Here is a 19,490-nt window from a genome sequence, read left to right on the forward strand (position 1 = left end):
CCTTGAATTTTAAGAGCTTTCATGTTAGCAGTTTTACCTGATGAAACTAAGATCTATTAGATTAGTTTGAAGTGTGACCTAAATAATAAAAGTGGATTAAAATATCTTTTTACTTTTAGATATGATACAAAAGGCTCCTTTGTAGGAAAACATTGCATATCTGTCTCACCTAGATGATGACAATCTTCTTTTAAAATGAGAGAACTGGGAATAACTCTAAATATATATACACACATATGTATATGTATGTATATATGTGTGTGTGTGTGTGTGTATATATATATTTTTTTTTTCTTTTTTTTTTTTTTAAACGAAGATTCCTATTAAGGGGCCTTTTTCAGTCTTGAGTAAATCTTCCAGATTTCATTTTACTAACACAATCTTTTTAAAAATTGCTTCAATTGCATTGTCCCTTTCAAATTTACTGTGTCCTAACTATGAAAAGTCAGCTTTAAATAATGTCAGACTATCTTATATATTTCAACTTTTTGTAGCTCAAGTAAGATAAAATTATTGAATGTATATTTAGAATAGGGTTATATCTAATTTATAATTTTTGTAAATATAACAAAGTCTATATAAATAATCTTGTTATATAGGGTGACATTTTTAAGATCATTTATGTCTGTGTGTCAATTTCCTGATATTTTCTGCAAAGCCCAAATGTTCATACAAGATGCCTCTTATGTTTGTTTTGGTATAAGTGTATGTGGACCATGAAAATAGATTTAAATTATTTTTCTGTTTTTATTACTAGGTCACTGATATTTGTATTTATAAACTCAACAAGATATTTTACCTAGATATGTTCAATAGAATTGTTTAATAAAAATGTTTTTTTTAATTCAATAAATCTGGGTTAAAGTCAACATGTCTAATCTAGAAATTATGATTCCGACAAATAATTCAGGAAAGTAATATCAACTTAATTTGATGACAGTTTTAATCTTAGAAGTAACTGTTTTTAGGCCATGTTTTTCAGTTTAATATGCTTTTCAGAGTGATTATTCTTTAAAATCATCTATTCAAAAAGTAATTTTCCGTTGTCAGTGCTACACATGGTAAGTATTATCGAGTTACAAAGAATATAGTTTTGCATTTAATTGCATGACTAAATTTAATTCCAGTCACTCATTTGACTATAAATATTAAAAGTATGGGCTTTGAAATTTAAATGATAATATTAGCCTTAATATTTTGGCCAAGTGACTTGACCGCTTTGAACTTCAATTTCCTCATATGTTAAAAGTAAGGTACAGAAATACCTACTTCATAGGGATGGGACTGTTAGGTGATGAAATAAACATGAAGTGCTTTATCCCTGTCACATAGTAAGTGCTCCATAAAATGTAATGATTAATAGTCATTGTAACTTTAATCTTTATTGGATACTTGTATGTCAGTACTTTTTTTAAAATATATTTTTATTGATTTCAGAGAGGAAGGAAGAGGGAGAGAGAGATAGAAACATTCATGATGAGAGAGAATCATGGATCGGCTGCCTCCTACAAGTCCCCCACTGGAGATCGAGCCCACAACCCGGGCATGTGCCCTTGACCGGAATCGAACCTGGGACCTTTCAGTTCGCAGGCTGATGCTCTATCCACTGAGCCAAACCAGCTAGGGCTATGTCAGTACTTTTTAACTGAATTCTCTCTATATAAAAGCCTAAGGGACTGTTTGACCGGTAGCTATGATGTGCACTGACCACCAGGAGGCAGATGCTCAATGCACAGGCATGGAAATGTGGAATGGACCGATGAATCTCAGAGGGAAGGGGGGAGGGGAGAGGGCAGGAAGAGATTAACCAAAGATCTTATATGCATACTAGAAGCCCGGTGCACAAAATTCGTGCATGGGTGGAGTCCCTAGGTCTGGCTGGCAATGGAAGCACGAGTGTCTGGCATGGAAGAGTAGGTCCCAGCTGACCTCTGGGCCCTGGGCAGCACCTGGGCCCCTGTGCACCCTCCTCCGCCTGAGTCATCAGGCCCCCGCCTGTCTCCCTCAGCACCTGGGAGCCGGTGGTTCCACCCTCTGCCGCCGCCACTGGTCGCCACCTGTGGGGCAATTGGGCCCCGCTCGCACTTGCCTTGGCCTGGCGCTGCCTGCTCACCTGCTCCACCATCCCACTGCAATCCTGCTCCCGTCAGGGACAGCAGTGCCTCCACTGCTGCCCACTGCCAGCACTACGTCACCAACGCCCGCCATGTTCTGCGCTGCTCCCTGGTGGTCAGTGCATGTCATAGCAAGCAAACTCCCGGTCGAGGGAACAATTTGCATATTAGGCTTTTATTATATACTAGTAGGACTATAGGCCCAGTGCACCCGTGGGGTCCCTCGGCCTGGCCTGCGGGGATCGGGTGGGGAAAGGGCCAAAATCGGCAGTCTGACATCCCCCAAGGGTCCCAAATTGCGAGAGGGCACAGGCCAGGCCAAGGGACCCTACCGATGCACAAATCTGTGCACCGGGCCTCTAGTATAATTTAAATGAAGGACCTACATTTGTCTCAGAAGTGGGAATTTCCCAAGAGTTTGTTTTTCCAAATCTGGATAAATTATGGTTTTTTTGTTGTTTTTTTTTTGGAGATAGTACTAGCTACTTTTATCTTATATTTAGAATATTACTTATTGCTTTTTGAAATCCTCTGAACAAGTACCTAGGAGTTTAATGTGATATGAGTGAACCCAGGAATGAAAATTAAAATTTTGGCAAATCTGGACAGTTGACCAGTAACTTTTTAAAACGAGGTTTTCATATCTCTATTCAACTCTTAAATCCTGGTCTTAATGGTAGAAGTATCCACTATTATCTCTGTAATCTTTCCTTTCAGTCATTCTATTACACTTGATGTTCATTTAAGTTAACATGTAGGGGAGATAATGGTAATAAAAAAGGAAGTACACTGTGAGATTTGTTCTCCCTTGGGATAGCCATAGTTAAAGCAAGTGGGCACTAATTGGTTGTACATGCCTAACAGTCGCTGAGATAAAAGCATCTGAGAGGTGGGCAAGACGTGGTACATGTTAGCTCAGCATCCTCATATTCATATTGAGTACTTGTGACCCACATGACCATGGCAGAGGTGGGGTTAGCTGGACAGCTGCCCTTCTATCTAGTACTCTAAATCCTTCCACTACATCATCTGCTTGTTTTCCTTCTCACCCCCAAATTTTATAAATTATTTTGCTAATTATGAAAAGCTGCACTTTAAAAATATTATTTTTATGAAATATAAATTATTCCAGAGTAAAGAGACAGAAGGAAAGCTTTCCAAATGTTTTTTAAAGCTAACATAACCTGCATGTCAAATCATCCTAGATTGCCAAAACAAGGAACTGATTTTACTTAGGGATATACATGATAAATTCATAAGTAAAATGAATATCAAATATAACTACATTAATGAGAAATAATTACGTTGGTACTTATTATCCTTACAATGCACTTTATCCTATTTGATCCCCACAGTAGCTCTATGAGCAGATAAACCATTACTGTGTCCGTTCTATACATGAGGCAATTGGGATACACAGCTTGTAAATAGCAGAGCCCAGATTTAGACTCCAATAGTCTGACTTCCCAATCTGTATTTTTAATTACTGTTTTATATATTAATGTAGTACTTTATGGGCTATGTATGAGAACAATTCATTATGACAGAGCGGTTTATTTAGTATTAATATGTCAAAAGAGGAAAACCATGTCAATAGCTTTTTGGATGTAAAAGGCATTTGATAAAGTTTAATTTGTTTTATCAACTGACTTAATTTGTTTTTGAGATTGCATTTTTATCATGCAAGAAAATTTGTTTTTCCTTTCTATTTTACTATATAAAATAGCTGGCTCATACCTAATTCTAGAATTCTTCCTGCTACAGAAAGGAGTAAAACAAGAATCCTTTGTTACCTCAGTCAAAAGAGGAAAGTGAAACAAGGCACACCCTTGCTTCTTTATCAAGTCCTTGGATTTAGTATGGCAAAAATGCCATAAACATTTAAAAGGCAAGAAAGCTAATACATTACAACATGTATAACAAATAAAATACCCTTCATTCACAAAGAGCATTATTAAATCCTGTGGCAAGAAACCTGTCCTGTGTTTAGAATTTAGTCGACTATTGTCCAGTTTGATTCAAAGTGCATTTTACTCAACTTATCCTATATAATAAAAGGGTAATATGCAAATCGACCAAATGGCAGAATGACTGGTCGCTATGGCACACACTGACCACCAGAGGGCAGGCGCTCAATGCGGGAGCTGCCCCCTGGTGGTCAGTGTACTCACATAGGGGGAGCACTGTTCAGCCAGAAGCCGGGCTCACTGCTGGCAAGCACAGCAGCGGTGGCAGGAGCCTCTCCTGTCTCTGCAGCAGTGCTAAGGATGTCTGACTGACAGCTTAGATTCGAGTGGGCCTAAGCCGTCAGCCGGACATCCCCCAAGGGCTCCCGGACTGCGAGAGGGTGCAGGCCGGGCTGAGGGACACCCTCCACCCCCCGCCCTGCCCCAAGTGCATGAATTTTGTGCCCTGGGTCTCTAGTTTCTAATAATTTAATGTTACTTATGTTTAAGCAGTGAATTCTGAACATGCATGCATGTCTAAGCATTTAGCAAACCACTATTTGCATCCTAGGGGTCCTGACACTTAAAAATTACGATTTCAAAGACTGATGGCATCATAGTTGCCCTGGAGGAGATGTATGTCTAATGGAAGAGGTTCATAAGCATAGTTCTCATCAGACTCAAATCTGTCCATAATAATATAATTAACTGAAATAGTATCATTTTAGCATCTTGTCTCTGCAGGCCAAAAATTTCTAATTTTAGACTTTAAAAAATTATTTTCTAATTAGAAATAATTTGAGGAAGTAGATGCTGTCCATATATTTTTCAAAAATGTAATTTTCTTGCTGATCTATTAAGAGCGCAGTGTTTTGAAATGCTCTGTTAAAAAGGTAACTTTAGGATTAAAGGATAATTAATGTAATGTCCGATATAGCAGCAATAATAGTAATTCAGTGATATAGTCTTTCATCATTCAATTTATGAAAAACATGTTGCCTTAACATAATTTCATTTGAAATCCAGATATAGAAATCTAATTAGTTGGGCTCTTAAACTATAAAGTCAAAGACAGGGTAGTCTGGAAGAGCATTTAAAGGGATTAATGTCTCATGAAACAGGCATTTTTATAAGAATTCATGCAAATTTGGGTCTTACATATTTTTATTTAGAGAGTATTAGCTCCATTTATACATGGATACTTATGTGGGGGATGGGTATATGCAAGAAAGCCTGGAGCTTGAAGTAGCAAATGTGAAAATCCATGTTTATTCAGATTTTATCACCTTGCAGCCCCATATTTTGCTAATAACCATTTAAAGCATTTGCCACTCTCAAACATGGTAAAACAAAATACCCTTTTTAGAAGCAAGTAATTTGATAACTGATTATTTCATAATAAAAATTTGAATGGTACAAAGTTCCTGTGCTACATAATTATGTAAAAAATTTTTCTCTGTCATTTGGAAGTTTGTATACATTAAGCAGGTATCCTTAATATTTATATAGTAAGGGTGTGTATCTTTACATAAATATTCCCCTAATAGATGAAGATGTATAAGTTATGGAGCAAAATATTCAGCAACTTGATAAATATGGGGGAAGTATAGGGTGTCCCAAAAAATGTATGCACATTTTGAATAGTTATTAATTCCAATGGGTTAAATCTGAAAAGAAAGAAACATCAATTGAGATATCAGCTGTTAAAGTGTGTATACATTGTTTTGGGACACCCTGTATCACTTGCAAAAATAATGCATTTTCTCTTCTGAACTTTTCCCTCTAGTTCTCAAAAATGGAATGTATAGTTAGTTGTGATTCTTAGGACAAATTACCATTTCTTTTAAAGACAGATTCCTGAAATACATTCAATTCTTGTTGAAAAGATAATTCAGTGAATAAGATGCTGCTGGCTTCCAAAGAGAATATTCCTCTAGGCAGGACACATTATTTTCCCCTGGAAGGATTAGACACAAATTGGAGATAACTAATCTGAGACAGATTCTCGAAGTCATTTGGACTACTCTTTTGGTAACATTGTTCACTTAATTCGGTAAACGAATAATTTTTAGGTCTATTTAATTGTGTTATCTCTGTCTTCATAAAATGTTACAGGAAATTAGAGACTATGCCTGTTTCTTCTGGGGACCTGAGAAATTAAGAACATGTATCATCCTTGCTAGTAAAACATACCCTGTGGGGAAAATTAGCCTAAAAGTTGTCCAGTAACTTCCCAGGTTTGCCTCTTTTACTTCTCTCCCAATATTCACTCCCAATATGTGGAATTCTACAGATTTCTAAGTAACTTTTGAAATATGCTAGCCTTTGAATGGTGTATATTTGCTCAAGCAGAGACATCTGAGCAGGGTGAAAATGAATTCTCGTAGAACTAAATTGCCAAGCATATGTGATGGAACTGTAGGGAAAAAGAGCATAACTTTAATCTTCAAAGACGCTTAAAAATAGCTCCACCATTATGCACGAGGCCTGACAATTGACATTTCTCATTTTGGCAGCATTCACCTACGGCCCCCTATCAGCAACTGAACACATTCATCCCTGGGATAAATGATTAATGAACTGCCCATCATTTCCACTCCTTTCATAGCAAATGGTGGAGGCTTCAGTTGATCATATTGCAGCCATCAGCATCATTACTGAAATTGATTCTGCCACTAGAAGGTTGTGCTAGGGCAGTCTATTAGCATTTAAATAAAAGAATTAAGTTATGGCATTAAAAATAACACAAAATAATCTCCTCTTAGTCACTCCTGGTAAGGTTACGTTTTTTCTTGTCGGCCAGCATCAGAAAGCCTTAAGTTGAGGAAGGAATTATGGAAGGCACGGGAGTGAAGTTATTCTTGTTTTTCTACAACCTACTAAGATGTTCAAACTTCCCAGTCTCTTTATTAATCACTGTCATGTTAGCATGAAATGTAAATTTATGAATTTGTACAACTTGCAAGCAATGGTGAAAATGAAGTTGCCAAATTATTGCCTTTAGAGAAACAGTAAAAGGGTAGAGTTAGACATTTTTTGAAAGGCCAGAATTAATCCTACTGGAGAGCAGTTAGATTCTAAGTGTTAGAAGATCTTGATTGACAAATGATACTCAGATACATTGAAATAAAAGTTCTTATTCAGCAAGATGTGAGAGTGAGGTAATAACATCATCATTTAGATGTCTTGGTGATATGGGCTGCATTTCTAAAGCAGATGGCAAAGAATGAGAGCTTACACAGGCCTACAAAAAAAGTGGCAGATTATAATTTTGTGAAGTGATACACCCCAGGAAAATGATGGCATTTAGAACGTCTGTTTCAGCATCTCTCCCTGCTCCTGGGATTTCATTCTGGGGGTTCTCAACATGACTGCACTTAAACTCCCTCCTCATCCACTTTTGTCTTCCAGCATGGCATGTTTTGTCCGCCCCCCTTACATTTTCTGTTTCCTGTCTCAGCTCCTCAGAATTTCCTGGGACCAGCTGTTTTATCTACCTCTGAACTGAGACAGCCACCTGAACTACATCCTGCTGGTCACCCGATTGTTTTCTTTAGAGCTGACTGGTAATGCGATGAAATGGAGCCATCCTAGGTTTTTCTCTGTCCAGCTGCTTCTGCCTTGTATTTGGTTAAGATTCTTTCCAGATTCTAGTAGTGAAGTTGTTAGTGATGATATTGCACATTTTCATCTCTTCCTGGTTTGCGTATACTTTAAGCTAGAAAAGGCTGCTTTGAGGACTGCTACAGAAAACATTTTTACCCAACTATGATTGGTGTAGGTAAGTGAGACCTGTATTTTGAAAAGTGGGCAGAATATGGTTATGGTAAGAGGAAACACTGCAAGGATATGGAAAAAACCCACAAAATAACAAAAACAACAAAACACCACACATGGGAGCAAGCGCTCTACCAGTAGATCAATAACAAACTTCCTTATGTGTTAAAATTCTCCATTGGCAAGTAATTATTTTCAGTTATGAAAGGAGCAGGTTAGATCAAGGTGTGCTTGATCTGGTGGGAGCACCTTCCTTACCCTGACACAGGCGCTTATCAATTATCCATTTCCCCTCAGAACCCTTTGCAGCAGAGTATTCCAGCCAGCAAATACCAACTGGTCGACATTCAGCTCTTTGCTGACCACTGACTTGGAAAATGACTTATGAAATATTTAACATCACGAATTGTTAGAACTGGAAGAAAACTTCAGGTTCGTTTAGGGCGGTGGCTGTGGACTAAACTTGAATTAGATGGTTTCTTGACTGAAGTTTAGTGCTCTTCTGTTTCCTTGACAGATAAGCAGGACCAGATTCATTTTCCCTTATTAGTACAATGTATAAAATATGAATTTTCAATGATTTTTAAAGCTAGTGTTTTATTATAAAAATAATGCAGGGTTATGCTAAAAAAATAAAAAGTTAACAAAGTGTATAAAATGCAAGTAAATGCCCCAGACCTTTGCTTCATTAAATCCCCTCCACCCAACTCTATGTTCTACTTCCCAAAATTCCAATCTTCACTTCCCATGGGAAACTGTCTCAAAGTCCGTATGCATCTATCTGTCTGTCAATATTTGCCTTTCTATTTTTGCATGGTTAAGGTCATATTATATAAATTCTCCTTGATTTTTCCCCTCACCTAAAATATGTATCTTGTAGAGTTTTCCTCCTTAGCCCATATACACCTACTTTAAAAAACAAAACAAAAACCACTGAATGGTATGTTGTTATATGTGTATATCCTCCCATTGATAGACATTTAGGGTATTTTTACTAACAATGCTGCAGTGAGCATCTTTGCATGTACATCTTTGGGTACTTGTGAGTAAGTATATCTGTCCAATATATTATAAAGGGGGAATTGTGGAGTTAAAAGTTGCAGTGGTCCCCTCCTTATCCGCAGTTTTACTTTCTATGGTTTCAGTTACCCACTGTCAAGCTTGATGGCTTGATGATCCAGGATCACTAGAAGCACATGGTCCTCCTCCTGACGTATCATCAGCCAATAGTAGCCTAGCGCTACGTCCCAGTGACTGGGTCTCTTGCCTTACTTCATCTCATCATGTAGAATTTTATCATCTCTTATCCATCACAAGAGGAAGGGTGAGTACAGTACATTAAGATACTTAGAGAGCAAGAGAAACTACATTCACATAGCTTTTATCACAGTATACTGTGATAATTATTTTATTTAATATTAGTTATTGTTAATCTCTTACTGTGCATCATTTATATATTAAACTTTATCATAGGTATGTATTGTAGGAATCTCTGTTGTAATAATCATGCATGTGTGTGGCAACCTTCTAGGGGTTACTTATATGAAAATGTTCCTGAAGTAGTTTGAATTTGGTATGCTCTGGCCACTTCTCACTAAAATGTGTGGGTTGCCTTGGCCCAGTAGCTCATTTAGTTGGAGCATCACCCTGATACACCAGGGTTGTGGGTTCGATCCCCGGTCTGGGCACATACAAGAAACAACCAATGAATGTATAAATAAGTGGAACAATAAATCAATGTTTTGCAATCTCACTCTCTCTCTCAAATCAATCAATCAATAAATAAAATGCGTGGGTTAAAATGAACAGTAATACTTTCATCTGTGTGCTGAATCCAGCTAAATAGAAATTACCAGTTTTTAGGTTGTAATATATTACATATAATTGTAGCATATTGTTACAATTATATATGTAGTATATACACATTTAATATATAATACATAATATTGTATAAATTTGTACCTTTTGTTATACACTATTATTGTGCAATGTATATTGTAATATATCCAAGGCCTATCTGCATAAAACTTATTTGCTTGGGTGCATTCTTAAATATTATGGAAATTAATAAATTCATATCTTAGTAACAGTTTTCATAGCCCATAAACACTTAAATATTTGCACCTAAAATTTCCCTTCAGTGCTTTAGAAGTTTCTCCTCAATAAGTTTTTCCTGTCTATGAAATAGTTTTTTTACTTTAGCATACATCCCTTTTTCATTTTGAAGTCTGTAATCTTCATTACATAACCTGCAGGCTATATATGAGTGAGCTAATCCACTCTCCCCTCTGCTGGAAGAGGGGGTGTTTTTCCTGTGCCACCATGGGATTTGCTTTGCAACAATTATTGCTATTTGTAACCAGATCTTGTGATCACAAGCCACGTGAAGCTGTGTTTAGAATCTGTTTAGAACATAGAAGGCAGTATAACTGTTTCTAAATGACATTGACTTAATGACTTTAAGTCATAAAAATTTTTAAAGTTCAAGTGCATCAATTCAAATCATTCATATCTGACATGTATTTTAGATAATTCCCTGTGTTCTGTTGCTGCAAATGGCTGTCTTTATGCATCATATTACCCAACCCCTGCAGTTTCCTAACCTCATTTCCAATGAGATAATTTATCAGATGATTTATCTCTAGATCTTATTTTTAAATTATTAGAAGCCAAATGTCATGTACTCCAGATTGTTTAGGGAATCAGATCTGGAAGCATATGGTGCCTTATAATCCTTTCAAGCTTTGATTAAAGAATCATCAAATACATTACATAGATGTATATGTAACAAGTATCTTTTACCAATTATTGTAGATGAATTTACAAATATTTCTTTGGCCTATTTTTCCTTTAAACAAGTGCTGAAAGAATCAACTTGAGTCATAGATTAAACAGGGAAGCATTATTTTTGTGTACATTATCTTTGGTATAGTTTTTGAGTCCAATATACTGATAATGCATTTTCCCTGAATTGTTTTAAATATATTCTTAAATTTTCACCTCATATAGGTTTAGCTTGTAAAATAGAAGGGAAAGGAAGAAAAGCAACACAGAACATATTTTATTCATCTTGAAATGTTATTTGAAAGTTTTTCTTAAGAAGGAATAAAGCAGGTAAATACTAGTGCAATTTTAGCAGATTAAGGTTCCTGTGACAATGTCAGTCATCAACTGACTGTCCCATTCTACCTCCACTGGTAACTCAAGTTTACATTTGGAAAAGTCACATTTTATGAATTTCTGATGAGAAAACAGGGAAAGGATAAAAGCCTTTGCAGCTGTCTTAAATTCATCTTCTTTTTTTTGGAAATAAGTGGGGTAGAAATAAATATATCCCATCTTCAGTTATTTACATGACTTAATCATAACTACTGAGAGTGAAGGAAATTGTTGAGTGGGTCAATTCTAGGTCAATAGGTTCCAAAAGAAGAAGTCTACAAATATCCTGGTTTGGAAGCAATGATTTCTAATTCCTTGCTCCTTCCTTGGTCTACAGAATGTTCATCTGGAAAACATTTAGTCATTTTTGAGGAGATTCCAAAATGACGTAGCCCCTGGTCCACTGTCTGCCTCTCATAAAAGGTCAAATACATGACCAACTAACGGCATAACATTTCTGAGCCATATGGAAGAAATAATTGACTCAATGGGATCCTGATCACTTAAAAGAATAGATGCATCTCTTAAAGAGAAATGTATTCTCTCACGAAGCCCAATGTTTAGCTTCTCAAAAGCTAAAGAAAAATGTAAAGTTTAAATGAAATGTGACAGTTGCTGATTTTATGTAGGGTAATGCTACATTTATTTGATGCAGTATGGCTTTAAATAATTGAATATGAAGTGGAGTTGAATCAATGAAAATTAGTGTTAACATCTAAATAACATTTATTTAAAAATACATATCTATAGTAAAATAATATTAAATTATCTAGCTTTTTAATTAGTGATTATTCAGTTGAAGAATTTCTTCTTGCTCGTTATCTTTAAAGATTCAGGTGATATGATACTAAGGTTTTTCAATGAAACCATTCATTTAAACCTACTATCTATAATAATAAAAGCATAATATGCTAATTAGACCAGACAGCCAAACGACCTTCCGGATGTCCTTCCGAAAGTCCTTCCGGATAACCTTCCGGACGAAGCCAGGGCTGCGAGGGCTGAGGCAAGCCGCTGGGGCTGCTAGGGCCAAGCCCCTTGCACAAATTTTGTGCATTGGGCCTCTAGTTAAACCTTAACACAACATTTTATGGTGAGAGATTCTTAATGGCCAAAATAATTAGCTTAACTTTCCTTGGTTATAGTTCAAATGCCTGTGAAAAACAGTCTTTTAAAAAGAGGGGCTAATTAAGTCTCAGTGTCATCTATGGTATTACCCAGAACTATTACAAAGCTCATATATTTTTCTTTCTCCCAACTTATACTAGTTTTTTGAGAACTGTTACAAAGTTTCATCATGAATATCACATTCTATGGAATCCACAGAGATTGTTGTTCTTTACCTGCTCACCTACAAAAATAATCATGTTGAAAGCTTTTTTTTTCATATGTGAAAGCCACTATTTTCAGTCAAAATATCTAAGAACATGAGGAAATGCTACAGAATATCATGCCCTGCTGTTGACTTTCTATAATATGTAAAGAAGAAACAATGGCATGCTAACAAGTTTCATCCTCACTGTCAAGATGAAGATATTACACTATAAATTGTTCATAGTCTACACCTCTGGTCTTAATTAGCCAGCTCAAAACCCTATGCTGTAGGTCAAATGGGGTCATGAAGAACATAGTGGCTTACCTCAAACCAACATCACAATTAGAAAGTAACTTAAAACATATGCTTTATGAGTATTCTAGATTTAACATTACCTTTATAGGAAGAATAACTTGTGGTACCAGGATTATTATTTTCCTTTCAGCAACAGATCAGAATAAAATTCCATGTGAATTAAATAAGGAAGAGAACCAAATTGAAGTTTCACTAAATAGAGCCTCCAGAATTTGGTTGTTCTTAAGGTGGATTTCTTCAAAACTTTAGAGTAATTAAATGTTAAATCTGAGTTGAGACATCTGTAGAGACTATGCTAAACTTCCATAGATTGAGATTTTCAGAGAGCAGGGACTTTGTTTATATGTATCTCTAATAATTAGCCCAGGACCTGACACAAAATGTTTGTTGAGTGTCTTCATACATGTTAAATTAACACCTTAAAAGACAATCTTGAAATTTGATAAATTTAGTAATAATACTAGTTTATCAAAGAACTTACCCAATGAAGAGATGCTTTCAGAGTTATTTTAATGTTGTCTTTGTCAGATGAAAATAAAAATTATCATTTGAAGAACATCTCTAAAATTACTACTGAAGACAACCATTTGTAGTTCATCATCTGTCACATTAGATTCTGTGTGATATTGCTTTTAGAATATAATATTAGGGAAAGGCTTGATTGTCCTAATGAATTTAAGGCTATTAAAATTCTATGGCCTATTCTTGTTCTTTCTTTCTCCTAGCTTCCCAAGAACACGTGGAGCTAAATTTAATGTCTTATTATATTTCCTATTGAGTGTTTTTGTCAGTTGTCATCTCCTTTTTCATTTACCTTTTCATTTTCATAGCCTAATCCTTTTTATAAATGTGATATATGTTACAAATGTCAGTGTTTTACCCTCAGTCCTTATTTCCAATGGTTATTTCAGCTTTCTGCATTATTGGCTACTCTTTGAAACTCTCCTTCCTTGCCTTTCATGATATTCTTTCAGTCAACAAATACCTATTGAGTGCTTACTAGGTATCAGGCGCCATCAAGTTTCTCCTGGCTCAGTCACTCTCCCACTGCTGTTCCGTATGTGTGCAGACCCACCTTTCATCCCCCAGTTCTATGGCTTTCTCTCCTTGTGCTGTCCCTTGATTTGGAAATACAATACCTCCCTTGAAATGCTTGGGGCCAGACTTGCTTCTGAATTCAGAATTTTTGGATTTTATAAAGGTCATAGATCTATCATATGTTATGTAATAGCTTCCCCTGAAGAGCCTTACCCTCTAATCAAATATATTATTTCTTCAGTGAAGCATGAGCGCTTACAGTAAGTGATCAAAAGACTGTAAGTAGCCCCATTACATTCTTAGTCAGGTTTTGCTGCCAAATGAGTTTTGTCCCAAATTTGGGAAAAAGCTTTTTGGTTTCAGCTTTTGAAAGTGTAGAGAAGGAATTGATAGATCTTAAAATATTTTAGGCATGGTGTCTCTCAAATCTCTATCTGGTCCTATATTTCCAATGCCTTTTGCACATCTTCACTAAAGGGCCTATCAACTACATAAATTTGTATTGAAGTGAATTTATTGCCTCCTCACAAATTGACCTCATCCTTGGTTCTTAGTCTAAGCTCCTTCTATCAATCACTGTGTCCCATGGAATCCAATATAATTTACCCTGAACTCCTTGCCTCTTATTCTTTGCCACTTCATGTTATGGTCAAACTTTCATTCCCTCTCCTCTCTGCCTTGATTGGATAGATTTTTAACTATAAGTTCTTTATAAGGACCTCTCCTTAGTGGAGAAGACTAATGAAAGAACTGGCTAGCTCAATTAGGAAACATTTTTCACAAATCAAAATTAGGGAACATTTTGCAAGTATTAAAAAGGATGAGATGGCTCCATATGTCAATTGCCAAAACATATCAAAGGAGAAATACATGTTGCTGAACAATATATTGAGATGCTATAGACAATTTATCTATGTAGAAAAAGTTCTGGAAAGCACATCCATAGCAGTGTCCCTGGGAAGACACTAGGAACTTTACTTTCTGACTTTTCTAGTGTTTAAACAAAAGAAAGCTGAAAAAAGGTTATCAGTAAGTTAAGTGTGATAAGGTATAAAGAAAGGAATGTAACATTAAGTACCTAATTCTGCTTGCCTAAGTTGGGGAAAGCTTAGATAATGTTTTCCTTTGGGCACAGAAATAGACATTCCAGTCTGAGCAAATAGCAAGTTCAGTAGCACCCAGATCCTAAAGGGTCTATAGAGGGTTCCAGGAATGGCAACTGGTGCTGGAGGGTGGTTTCAAGGGAGTAGAATTTGAGACTGAGGTGGGCATAGATTGCAGTGCCTCAAGTATTAATAAGAAATATAGACCTGACCTAGTCAGTGGAGACTCTTTGGAGGTTATTAGCTTTTTTAAAATACATTCTTCATTTTGGAGCAATTTTAGATTTACAGAGAAGTTGCCAAGATAGTAGAGAGATCTTGTATAACCCCTCACCATTTGTCTACCTTCATGTTATCTCACATTACCATGGTGCATTTGTCAAAACTAAGAAACCGACACTGGTATATCATTAACAAATTCCAGACTATTCAGTTCTTTCTGTTCCAGGAGCCTATCCAGGATCCCCCATCATACTTTGTTGTCATGTTTCCTTAGTCTTTTCTGTGAGTTTCTTTGTTTTCATGACCTCAACAGTTTTGGGAGGTAGTGATCAGTTTGTAGAATGTTCCTCAATTTGTGTTTATCTGTTTTCTCATGATTTGACTGGTGTTGAGGGTTTAAAAAAAAAAAAAAAGTAACAGAGGTGAAGTGCCTTTCTTATCACATCATATTAGAGGGCACATGATGTCCATGTCATCATTTATGTTCACCTTGATCACTTTGTTAAGGTAGTATTGGCCAGGTTCCTCCATTGTAAGCTTCCCAGAAAGTTTTCCTCTTCTCACATTTGTCTGGTTTTTATTTATTTTAATGTTTTTATTGATTTTTAGAGGGAGAGACACCTATACATCGATGAGAAACATTGATCAGCTGCTTCCTGCATGTCCCCTACTAGGATCGAGCCTACATCCTGGGCATGTGCAAAAGATGTATGATTCTATTTATATGAAACGTCCAGAATAGGCAAATCTATAGTGATGTGTTAGGTGTGTGTATGGGGGGTGGAGGAACTGGGCTATAATAGTAAATGGTATAGGTTTTCTTTTGGGGATCATGAAAATGTTCTAAAATTGATGGTGATGATTGTACAACTCTGTGAATATACTAAAAGCCACTGAACTGTACACTTGAAATATGTGAATTGTATGTGAATTATATCTTAATAAAATTCTTATCAGAAAGCCAAGGAACACATGGCAGGGCAACTATACTCATTCAAATTACACTCTTTCAAGCTAAAGTGACGGACCGTACAGCTATTAAATTCCAAGTTTGTGCTTGAATACCTGCCTAAAAAATAATAACATGACCAATAGTAAGTACTATTTAAATTTTTATTAATAAAACAGAAAACAAAAGTCAGACAACTGCTTTGTTACTCTTTGATCTGACCATATGCCAGATAAGTGATTCTTTATGAGGAGGTAGGAAAGAACTGTCAGTATACCAGTTCCATTAAAAATGGCATACTGGAATATCTAATAAAGTTAGGTAAATGAAATTATAAAGAGAACAAATTAAATATTAAAAGTAACAAGAATCTATCCCTCAAATATCAGGGATCTCCTTTAACAGTCTTCAATGCAGCTCATTTGCAATTAAGATCAATCATATTGCATAACCCCCAAAGGAAAAAACTGAGGGAACTCATGGATAATTTTCACAGCTTCATTGTAAAGTCCAAGATCTGAAAAAAAACATTTTAGCAAACATTTAATCTACAGTGGAAAGTTGTGATATCAACTACTATCTAAACATTTCTACCTCTTTCTCTTTTACCTCCCTTTCTGTCAACTTATTTTCCCAATCCATCTTCTAAAACTGAGATATGGACCATCATATTTATTTAACTGTGGCTCCAAAAAATGAAAGACATGGGGGATAGGAGATCATCCATTGTATTGTTGTGTTTTAGGTCTTATACATTATTTGATGGCTTTAATCCATATATTAAAACAAAACAAAAAAGATTAACATTATTTTTGTTTGGCTTAAAAAAATTATTTCCACAAATATTAAAATTTACTGAGTTTCTTACAAATACACACACTACTTAGAAGCAGGGCAAAATGTCCTCCCATTTTCGAGATCAGAAAATTCTATAGAAATTGAAAATGTAGCAGGACTGAGACTAAAGAATAAAATTTGTTTTTCTCCTAAATACATGAGACTAAATGCTTTATTTACCAAAAGGATGGTTATCTTCTTTAAACTGGACATAAGATGAGCACATAATGGTTGCCTTGGCTGTTACTCTTCCAACTACTTCCACGATTCCAGAGATTTCTTCATCAAGCTAACAACACAAAGAACAAAATACCAACTTCATGTTATCACATTTTCAGTTGATAATTAACTCGGAAAATTGTTATATCTTTCATTTCATGTATCAAAATAATTAAAAATTTACCAATGCCAAAAGTGAAGTGCAACCTGTTAAAAAATGTTTTGAGTACTTGCTGTCAGCATGTCACAACTCCTGTTAACCTTTAGCTATAGCTCCAGGTCCAAAGATACAGCTGAACATTTAAGTTGAAGACAAAATCACTTAAAGATACTGAAACTGTCCAGCAGTTTTACAAGGAGTAATTTGTTCAAAAAGACCAATGAAAGGAACCTTCTATTACCTATTATCTTGCACAGTATATTCTGTATACATGAACCATACAGCATATGCATTTGTCTTAATAAAAGACAAAGAAAATGTAAATATGAAATATAAAGACAAATTAAGTGACAATTGAAAATATATGTAAACAAAAATAGAAAACAGGATTTAAAAAAATATCATATTCATGTTTCCTTAAGGAAGAAAAGTGATTTAAACAAAAGATTTACCTTTGATTTACCATGATTTTATGGTCTTTCAAAAGACATGAGAATTCTCACCTAGCATTTAAGGGATGTATTAAAAAAATCATGGAGTCCAAATAATCATTGGTTAGACATGTAAAGGGAAATAGAATGTAATACAAGGACAAAAATGGACGTTTACAGCCAGGGAAGTTTTACAAGCTGATCCTTTATACATCCACTCCAAGAACCAAAAATATCAGCAACAACCCAAAACAAGATGTAGAATTAACTCTAATGTGCATAGAATTAATACTTGAACGTACAGGCTCCATCAACTCAATGGTTGCACTTTTCCCTTCTCCATCTGAAAGAATAAACATTTTTCCAGTGGGATGAATCTAAAAAAGAAATACACAATGAAAAAATAAATCCGACATAAAACCTTTAAAATCTCATTAAAATAAAAATATTAATTTGACAAAAGATGGGTAGGTTGACCCAAACTTTTGTAATAGACACGTGTGTGCAAAGTAATTGTTTTTTGACGTTTATTTGGTTCAAATTATAATCTTGTGTCACTGTATCCATTCAAACGACCCCGTTATATTTCAATTTCCAGATGAACACCTTTTTTAGTATAAATATGTCCTGTATTTTTATTTGCTATATCATACAACCCTATGCTAAAAACTAAAGGGAGTCCATACTATCTAAAAATGAACTCTGCTGGGACCCATGATTTAAATAGTACATATTCCATTGAGGGTATGTTTTAAAAATCAGGCATGATTTAGTAAAGAGAATCAGTTGTCAAAAGATCTGGGTTCTAGGCTTGTGAGACAGCTGCGAAGTGTGCAGTCAGGTCTGTTTTGAGTGCTAGCTTTGCTACTTGATGTGGCCTTGAGCATTTTTGGTTTGAATCTTTTAAATTATTTTCTTTTAATCTTTATTAAAGTATTACATAGGTTCTCTTTTTCCCCCATTCCCCCCCTTCCAGGCCCTCACCATCCCATTATCTGTGTCCACGGGTTATGTATAAATGCATACAAGTTCATTGGTTGATCTACACTACTTCTACCAAATTTCCCTACCTGTGAAGTCAGAATAACACCTATTTCAAAAAAAGGTTGTGTGGCTGATATTACTAAGCCTTTATATAATATTCGTTTTCTTTCAGCTTTCTAACCTGGTTCACCGATTCTGAGGGGCCTGTTTCTCACCAGGAGGAAGAAGGGGCTGCACTCTAACACTGGGATACGGTAACAGACAGCTATGGGATCTGCAAGGGGCAATCGAGGAATGTTTTATCGAGAAGTGATTTCAAGGAAAAACGAGGTTGGAGAAGGAGAATTACAGAAGAGAAGAAAACAAGAAAATCAGACTAGCCGTCAAGTCTGGCTAAACTAAAATATCAAGAAAGTAGATGTGGGGGTCAAGTCTACCATTTGTTTTACGTAAACACAAACAGAACCAGGGCGGGGGCGCTAGAACTTAGAAGGGAGCGCATTCGCAAACGTTGCTATTCCGCGCCATAAAAGGGGCGCCAAAATGGGGCTGCAACAGCTAAAAAGTGCGCAAAGATAAAGCAACCGGGAGCGCAGTGATGTCAAGGCTTTCTATCTGTCCTCCTTCACCCTCCGTTACCCGTCCTAAGGCCGCCCCACGCAGTTAAGGGGTCCCTTCCTCCCCCCCCCCCCGCCCCCACGGACTATGAACAGGGAGCCGGGGGGCGAGCGCGCACCTTTTTCCAGCCTCCCTACCAAAGCAGACGGGCCCGGTCGATGGACTGGGCTAGCATGCTGGCCGTTGATACGCGACTTGGGCAACTCCATCACCTCACCATCTTTGCGGACGGAGATCGGGCGGCCGGCTGGGAAAACAGAGGCGCAAAAGTCCGGTCGCGGGCGTGCTATGGGCAGAGTTTCC

General features: G+C 36.3%; 1 protein-coding gene across 1 annotated transcript; it reads right to left on the reverse strand.

Annotated features, from left to right (window-relative positions):
• Window positions 1-16,088: 16,088 nt before the first annotated feature.
• Window positions 16,089-19,436, reverse strand: RPA3 (replication protein A3). Its single transcript, XM_014452435.2, has 4 exons — window positions 19,309-19,436; window positions 17,888-17,964; window positions 16,956-17,064; window positions 16,089-16,455 (listed from the first exon to the last, which is right to left on the reverse strand). Exons 1-4 carry the CDS (start codon window positions 19,394-19,396, stop codon window positions 16,373-16,375), a joined length of 357 nt encoding a protein of 118 aa, XP_014307921.1. The 5' UTR covers window positions 19,397-19,436; the 3' UTR covers window positions 16,089-16,372.
• Between the last annotated feature and the right edge of the window lie 54 nt (window positions 19,437-19,490).

This window comes from Myotis lucifugus, unplaced genomic scaffold (genome assembly GCF_000147115.1).
Source record: "Myotis lucifugus unplaced genomic scaffold, Myoluc2.0 scaffold_15, whole genome shotgun sequence".
NCBI classification, from domain to species: domain Eukaryota; kingdom Metazoa; phylum Chordata; class Mammalia; order Chiroptera; family Vespertilionidae; genus Myotis; species Myotis lucifugus.

What these genes read in the sequence shown, in the direction of transcription:
- RPA3 (XM_014452435.2), bottom strand. Translation starts at nt 19,396, where the DNA reads ATGGAGTTGCCCAAGTCGCGTATCAACGGCCAGCATGCTAGCCCAGTC. An exon ending in CCATTGAGTTGATGGAGCCT is followed by an intron (nt 17,065 to 17,887) that starts GTACGTTCAAGT and finishes TTGTGTTGTTAG; the next exon opens with CTTGATGAAGAAATCTCTGG. An exon ending in AGAAGATAACCATCCTTTTG is followed by an intron (nt 16,456 to 16,955) that starts GTAAATAAAGCA and finishes GTTTTTTTTCAG; the next exon opens with ATCTTGGACTTTACAATGAA.